Source organism: Olea europaea, chromosome 10 (genome assembly GCF_002742605.1).
Source record: "Olea europaea var. sylvestris chromosome 10, O_europaea_v1, whole genome shotgun sequence".
Classification (NCBI taxonomy): Eukaryota; Viridiplantae; Streptophyta; class Magnoliopsida; order Lamiales; family Oleaceae; genus Olea; species Olea europaea.
The window spans coordinates 36,280,334-36,289,261 of NC_036246.1; the positions used below are offsets into that span (position 1 = coordinate 36,280,334).

The following is an 8,928-nucleotide window of genomic DNA, read 5'->3' on the forward strand; positions in this document are numbered from 1 at the left end:
TGTTGTCTGCTTGGTAGATGGGTTTATATATGGAACTTATTCTATCCTCTATTCTCCGGTTCTATTTTTCTAGCCAACTGTGCGTTTAAACTAACCCAGAAAAAACCCTTAAAAGAGCACGAGTCTTGAGGTGCTTAAAGAAGTCCTCTCATGAAGAGCACCCGAAGTTTAAAACTATGACATGCTAATTACTATTCCTAAACAAGATTATTCCATCCCTTCTAAAGCCGTCTCCCAGAAGCATAATACTTGTTCCTAAGAAGAAGAGAACAGCAGCATCCTTAGTTCAAAAAAGTTGAGGAGAAAACAACAGTGAGAGAGAGACAATTAAAGAGTTGGTGACTATGACCAGACCCCTCAACCCTATCATCCACCACAAATCAAAAAAATGTGGCTGGAATAATAAAAGGGGAAAGCTTTTATTACCTTTTCATTTCATTACAAGATCCTTTTGCAAGCTCGAGTCGAAGTCCAAATACTTTATTGAGGCACATTGGTTTGTCACATAGAAAGGAGACCATCAATATTTGTGGGGTATGTTTGGCAAATAGTTTGCACAGTATAATGGACAATATTTTATCTTCTTTTTAGTCATTAATCTTATTTCATGCACTCCAACCAATATACAGTACTACAGAGCTTAATAGACAATATTTTTACTTCGTTTTCATCATTAACCATAGCTCATAAAGTCTCATATCAAGTGTGGCCCAGTCCGATATATCAAATATGCCGATAAAGTTTATTTTAAATAAGAGCTACCACGGCTTTGGAGCAACTGGTAGGCCTCTGAAGATCTTGATCCCTTCCTTTTCCTATTTCCCTTTCATTTCACTTCAAGCAAGAACAGTCCACATGGTATGGTTCTTCATAATCAATCTTTTGAGTATGGAATGCAACGTTAATTTCTGTGGTTGATAAGAATTCAACACGATCTTTAAAGTGAGAAAAAAATAAAAAATTCAGGATATTTATTCTAAATACGAGTTATTTGCCTAAGAAAACAAGTATCAAGATGACTACATGGAATTTGATGCATTCAACTTAAATTCTCTTCAACTCCAAGTACACAGAACTATAGAGGAACACATTTATTCATTGACATGTCTACCTTAAGATCCGTTTGATGGCAAAGGTGAAAAGGACAAATCAATTCCATGTAAGTTGGAAAAGAAAAAATCACCAAAACCATAAGAATTCGATTTTCATGAAATTGGCCAAAAACATGTTTTAAGTGTTTGTACCTTAGAATTCGAACTCCAGTTTCACTTTCGTATCAAACACTTAAAGTAAAAAAACAAATTTCTCGGATGTGACATTTGCCATAGAATTGGGTGCTATCAAATGACCCTAAATGAAATTTGAAAAAAATTACTCAAAATTTAATTTTTCTCCCAGTAATAAAAAGTAGTAGCTACCACGGTTAAAATGGCTTAATGTATACTTCTTGTGAATCGAGTAATCAGTTCAAGTGGTAAACGAGTAAAATTTTTAAACAATATATAAAAATTTAAACACGTGCCCGTAATAACCTTAAGTTGTCTCGAAAATTATAATAAATTAACAAAAATAAAAATCTAACTTGTAAGCAAACAATAACTATATTTTAAAGAATCAATGAATTCTCAAAATTAGTAATCGAATATCCAAATCATGATCTCCTACTAGAATCAAACAACTTAAAAGTTCCCCTATGTTATCTATACTAATAATTTTTTAAGAGAAAAATCACCAAATTTGATTCTTGATCACCCTCGTCGTTATCAGTTTTTTATCATTCTATATGATCATGTCGTAGTTGTGTAATGGTATCTTCTCCTTCCTCTTACCCTTCATTTAAAGGTGTTACAAAAAATGAAAGCAGTACATTAAGTGTGATCATTACTATTGAACTATCAAATGACAAAATGAAAAGGTCAGATTAGCCAAGATAATGGCCATTTTTTTCTCGTGAAGATTTATTTCGTGCCAAGAATCAAAATTTTCTTTACAAACAATATTCAAAATTCAAGAAAATTTCAAGCGAAAATATTCATTAGTCAAATAATTTAACTGAGTCAAAACATCAGTTCATGGGTGTCACATAAAAAGTTCTAAGTTACGACAAAAAAAATAGTCAAAAAAGATGGGATGAGGAATAAAAAGTCTGAAAAATGCAAATCAAATGCACACCTCAGCCTAAGGGTTAGCCTTGAGGAACCTCAAACAGTTTTGATGAACAATGAATAGCCAAACTATGTTCTTATTTAATTATATTATTTATAATAAATTTGAAGAATATCTTTAATCCGTCTGCCAGTTGCCCAATGGCCAATAGAACTCACATTTCATAGAGTATCCTGTTCTCTTTTTTCATGACTATTATTATCCACCGTATCGATTTATATGAAAATTCCTACACACATAAAATTATAAAATCTTTATTAAGCTAATATAAATGCATATTGAACTAACGACCTAGGGGGGCGGGGGAAGAGTAAACGAGAGAAAGAGAATTAATATTTGTATTACATTTCATCGTCGTTAATACAAAGGATTCCAGTCACAATGTGATTCATATACACGAATAATAATATTTCATGGAGCAAAAGAAAGCCAAATAAACATAAGAAATATTTACAACATTCCCAGTAAAAAAAATGCCTAAACTTCGTAGGCAGAACAATCAGATAAGTTGCATGAGGAGCTATGAATCATTCGTGATAGAGCCTTAATTTGAATAATAACAATAGACGGTATTTTATGGACAGCATAAAAATCAGAAAAAGATTGCATATGGTACAAATGCTTCACAGAGACATTACAAGACAGACAGAGTCCCAAATTCTGCAGAAGGTTGCAAAGAACGAATTCTGATATCATATTTCCTCGGATTGGAGATTTCACTGCCAGAGGGTGAACTCGTACCTTTTGGCATAAGAGGATAAGAATAAGCATTATCATCATAAGTGTGGTTACTACATTTGGGGCACAAAAGTTTGGTTTTCCATCGGAATAAACCCCAAGAGTGCTTGGAAATGAAGTAGGGTACGCAACTGAACTCTTCAACCTGATTGAATTTGTTTTGATCTACAAAGAAAAATGTAATGATCCCCTTCCTTATGGATTTTGAATATTTGGAACCAATAGTTGACGTATTCCTTCTGGATGAGCTCAGGTTTAGATTGTATCCACAAGTACGACAGCTGCAAGAACAAATCAAAATGGTAATCATAATCCACAGAACCCATCTGGTTTAATGTAAATTATAAAAAAAAAAAAAAAACGTAAAACGCAAATAATCAACCGAGGATGACATAGGGACTTTTAGAGCTCATTAGGGCATTCAACATTCCTTATAGCATTTCAGATCACTATTTCAGGGTCAGAATGATGTATTTTGGCACAATATAATGGAGATCAAGCGTGCCAATACAGGTATTTGCATTAAAACAAAATAATAAAATATATATCACTATTACATTGAGTATTGCATAAAATCTCTTTCTCCAAAAATCATTTTTTATTTTTTTTCCTTGAAGAGCGCATAAATTCCATTCGAGTTCACTGTTGCTTGTAGTTTAAAGTATTTTTACCACAAGTTGAATTCGTTATATCTTGAAAGACAAGTGCACTGAACCGTTAGCACCATTGCAGGGTAATTTTGACTTATGGAGGAAGTGTAATCACTTGTTTCGGATCGTTTTCCACCTTCGTTGTACTTCTTTTCTACTTCTGTAAAGTTTAATTACACTCAAGCGATTTAAACATTCTAACTTCATCTTTGTTTGTTCATTACTAAACAACCCTTTCACCACCATATATTTTGAAACAAACAGAAATTACCTTGGTGAATTGTGAGAAAAATTTGTTACGTTTTTGGCAGCGATGCAGTTGGATTCTAACAATGATCATATCAAAGAAAATATTTGGGTTAATTAATGAATATTATTGAGACTATTGTCTTCTGTAATTATTTTATAATCTTATAATGTTTTTCTATTGTCATTTGAAATTCCAGGTTGCTGAACAGAAACTAAAAAGAAGAGCAACAAAGGATAGGACCGGATCAGGTACTGGTTTTGCAACCCTTCCCACTCCACCGAAGGAAAAAGGAAAGAAAAAGAGTGCCCCTCATGGGATGGCCGAGTTGGTGGAGTAGGTGAGCACGGAAGCCTTTGGTTACGAGTTCGATTCCCCCTACCAACACTTTCTCGGTCGAGCCTGTCGTACCGAACTTGCCTAGTGCAGTTTATCTAGTTGGCGTGATTTGCAGGCTATTGTGTCAATTCGAGAGTTTACCCAATACGCACCCAAATGGTAGCAGCTGCGGATTCCCTCATCATAAAAATAAAATAAAATAATGCTGGTAACAGAGGAGTTTTATTCTACTTATACAGATAATGAATACTGAAAAATTGGGTCTAATGATGGTATTTAAGAAATAAGTTTCCCACAGTTTCATTGCAACAAAATAGCTCTCATTTTGTCTTCAAGATTTAATTGCATTATTCAAGCACCACGGAAGACGGCAGATTTTGTGCCTCAAATGCAGTTGGACAACAGCATTTGTGTATCTGCTGAATTCTTAAATTTTCTTCACAATAAAATCAATCTGGTTAAAAATGTGGGAACTTTTTGGCGAAATCTTACGTTGGTCACTAAACTTCATTTCTTACAAGTTATTCATTGGACTCTATGTGGAGCTCAGCATGTCTGGAAGTAAGGGAAAAAGTTCTCACACCTCTCTATCCCTATTCAAAACTTCCTCCTCGGGTTTTGGCAAAAGTAAGAGAACATAATCTGTTCATTTCTAAAGGGTCGAGTGCTCCTGCCGCTTCCTCTTTAGGGCTCCTCTTGTTGCTGAGATTTTATTACAATTTGGTCATTGAACTTGAACATTGTTACACTGATCATTCCATCCTTATCCATAGCCTAGTTGACAAGTAACTATACTGCCACGCAATTTTTTCGTTAGTCATAGTAATGGACTTGGATGGAGAAACCAAATTGTCTAACTTAATTTTTCAACTTGAAACAATATAGTCTCATGGCTACCATTGTATTTTACCCATAATCAATCACTTAAAAACTTACGTGATCCTATTTCCACGGACAGGGTTCAAGTTCTGAGTTTCCTCACGGATCTGGAGGGGGATGGGGGGTCTTCCTGCCAATATCACAAGCATGTTTACTAATATGGCTACAAATGCATTTCAAGGATCACATTTTCAAAACGGGCCTGAACGTGATGATAAGCCTGATGCACCTAACCAGCCGGGAATCAGAATCGGTGGTAACATTGATGTTGATAAAGCCCCCGATGCTTTAAGGTCTGTGATGGGATGTTCTCTGGCGAAGCACCTCAAAGGAATACACAAGATAAGATCCATGGAAGATCTCCAACAAGCTGAAGTATCCGTTTTCGACTGAACAAAATGCGCAATCTTCATCTTGGTGTAAGGGGGATGCAGGTTTTGGTGTTGTTGCCTCCAATATGGGATGGCTGTTTGAAGAGAGAAATCCTACTTTTATGTATTGAAAATCCACATTTCACTTGCAGGCAGTTTGTTCATGTGAATAATCAAATGTCAATAGTTTCCTCTCTTTAGTATTACCCATTTCTTAGTGAAATGTCTTTTAGGTTAAGAAATTAAATTTATGCAAATTCTTGAGGGAACCATGGCTAGTTGGAGTGGACAAACTACTAGGTCATTGAGTGAGATTTGGGCAGGCCTAGACCTCTTTATTTGGATTGAATTGAGCCTAATTGCAAGTTGATGGCTTAGATTACCACATCATATTTTACCTTGTTCTTAATAATCAGTTTCCAAATAGACATTGTAACAAAATAAAAGCAGAAATAATGCTTCCACAAGTTGACACTCGTTCAACTAAGTTCTTGTTTGTCTTCCATTCAATCAAATCTCTTTTTTTTTTCAAACTCATTTTCAGTCATATATTCACACAATAAAATATTTTATACATAAATTCAAAACCTTTTCTTTTTAACTACTCATTCTTCAAAAAATCACTATTAAAAAAAAAAAAAAAGCCCTCTTATTAAAACACACCTAGAGATGGCAAATTGGCTTGTGGCTCGATCCAAAAAAAGCTCAAGCCGATCTAGCTCGACTAAGGTGTCGTGTCGAGCCTCAACTGGCCCATGTGGCTCACGGGCCGGCTCAAAAAAAGAAGAAGGCAGGAGGTGCACTGCCTAATTAAACAAATTCTAAAAAAAAAAATGTTCCACCACAATCAACTAGTTGTCTGACCTCGTAACCTCAGTCCAACACAATACAAATTTATTCTTGAACTGTTCAAATGCAATGTACATCAAAATATTTGTAAAAAAGTACATAGGTAATGTGAAGTCCTAAAGTTACAATGCCAACAAGTGGTCATAGTAGTATAAGTGTTATCATATGGATGACTATTTAAATACCCAACTAAAATTACACACATTAGTGGACCTGGACCATGCCTCCATATACATGCACATATGCATATATATAGAGATAGACTGATCAGAACTCTCTCACACACACTGCAGACATATTTTTTTCTTGTCTTCTCATTTTAGTTCTCTTCCCCACATCCCTCCATAGCTGCTTCTCAACTAATAGTAAAATGAATGAATATAGAGATGACAAAACAGGGTGCTATATACATCCAAAAGAGGTTGTTATAGGGGTATGTGCTCTATGTTTGAATCAAAAGCTTTTAGTTTTAGCTTCAAAGCAATCAAAGTTAAAAGGCAGTGACAGTGTTTATAGTGGCACATACAGAAAGCCCTCTGTATCACTCTCAAATTTATTTGCTCTGAGTAGTCTGCTCAATAGGCTTGATTTTGGACAGCATAAATCCCAGCCTTATTTCAGTTCCTCTACAAGTCAAGAAGGTTAGATTGCACTTCTCTTCTGCAGTTAAATTATTTTCATCCTGATGTGTATGTGTGTGTGTATTAATGTATGTATATGTATGTGTACACACAGGCTTATTACAGATCTTAAGTAGTCGAGAAGTTTAGATTAGAGTTCATTTCCTACTCTTTAATGCCATTTTGCGCGTACACTCTAATATATACATATAGAGCGTAGGAGGTGAATGGATAATAGTGGAAGTGAAGACTGAGTTTCATATTTCGAGAGTACTAGAAATTTTCTTGTGATTTTGATTGCATGAACGTAAGTACAAATAGATAGTTGCATGAATTAATTTTGGTGACAATATTGGATCAAGAATTGTTTATTGATGAAATTTTGGTATGGAAGTCAATATTAAATCAAGAAATCAGAATAGTTATGTGGAGAAATCTAAGTGGCATAAGACGGAGCGTTGAACTAAATGAAACGAAGGGAGTTATTTAGTAAATCTTATTGAAAATAAGATACAATTTGTTGTTCTAGTGTAATCTTAAGATAATAATATATACCCATTTAGTATATATTTGATTGTTATGATAAAAGTGTTACACAATGATACATATAGCTTATTGCGGTACATTCCACATTACCAAACAAGCATTTCAAAATAATTAGGAAATTGAACGTACTATGATACATAAAACACAAAATTTGGCAATGAAAAAATAGTTTGGAATTCGACAACCTCTTGTTCACTTTAAAAAGATGAAAGTTGTGAGTTCAAGCCTCGGCATGTCTCAAGGAAATTAATACATACACCAAATCATGTCTCCATTATCCAATATGTGTTCTAATTATAAGTTTTGGGCATTGCAGATTCCTTCATATCAATCAAGTTTGAAAACAATGGTGTTCCTTCATGGGATAAGGATCCAATCTCCAAAATATCACTTGGCCAGCAATGTGACATGTCTTTGAATCACGACTTGAGCAAGGTCAAGAAGATCAAGAGTGTAGTCGAACACTCGAAACTGCATCCGATGCTGAGGTGGCAAAAGCGGATTGGACATCTATTCCAGCTCATCAGATGGAAGAAGTCAAGTAAAGGTCATGTGAGCATAAAGTTAAAAGGAGTAAAGATTAAACATGGATGGATAAGAAGTCTGACAAGAAAGAGGACCAAAGAATAAAGGGACTTTGTGCAGAAAGAGACCCTTGAGCTTTTCCTCCACTACGTGCACATTTTACCTGTTGGGCCTGCTTCTAAGTGTGAATTTAAAGCAATCATATATATATATATATATATATATATATTATGTACATGCATTTGAGACGCTTCTTGCTCTAAAAAAGAAGAAAGATTTATCGAAAATTGACAAGTGAGTTGGTCCAACAGCCATTTTCCTCTCTCTAAAGTATCTTTTCAATTCCATATAGCTCATTCTTTTTTGGGGTCTACATATGTGTGTATATGCATAAAGATTTACTTTGTAAAGTGTTTTAGAACAAGAATGAGTGGACACTTTTTGTCTAAAAAGTGAGCAATTTGAAGCTCCAAACATTAGAAAGGTAGTAAAGAACATTTTAAAAACCATGTATTAGGCAATTCTGCAAAGAAAGAAGACATAAGCCCATTTTTGATGCTCCAAGCAAGGTAACATTAAAACACAAAGGCCATATTATTCTGCAAAATCTTGTCATTTTGTTGCCTTTAGGAAGGGGAAAATAACTAGCCTTTCTTTCTAGAGCAATTGAATTATTATCGGGCTAATATATGTTGAACCACTTTGTCTTAAAAAACTATTAGAGACGAGATGAATTTATCTATTTAAGCTTTTTTCTTCAAACCCCTCACATACGAACCAAGTTCTTTTTTTTTTTTTTTTTAATCACGGTTTGACACGTACAATTTCATAAATGGGTGGCAACAAGATCTGAAATAATAATTTTACTTGCTCTCATCTTGAGTAAACCACATCATCTAAAAGCTCGATCATTTATAGAGAAGATTTGTTTCCCATAATACTGGATTAATATGGGATACATTGTCGGGAGAGAAAATCAAATGCTTGAGGAGTATGTG

General features: G+C 34.6%; 1 protein-coding gene across 1 annotated transcript; it reads left to right on the plus strand.

The window, feature by feature from the left end:
* Positions 1 to 6,520: 6,520 nt before the first annotated feature.
* On the plus strand, positions 6,521 to 8,564 carry LOC111402754. Its single transcript, XM_023031093.1, has 2 exons — positions 6,521 to 6,880; positions 7,722 to 8,564. Exons 1-2 carry the CDS (start codon positions 6,610 to 6,612, stop codon positions 8,033 to 8,035), a joined length of 585 nt encoding a protein of 194 aa, XP_022886861.1. The 5' UTR covers positions 6,521 to 6,609; the 3' UTR covers positions 8,036 to 8,564.
* The last annotated feature ends 364 nt before the right edge of the window (positions 8,565 to 8,928 follow it).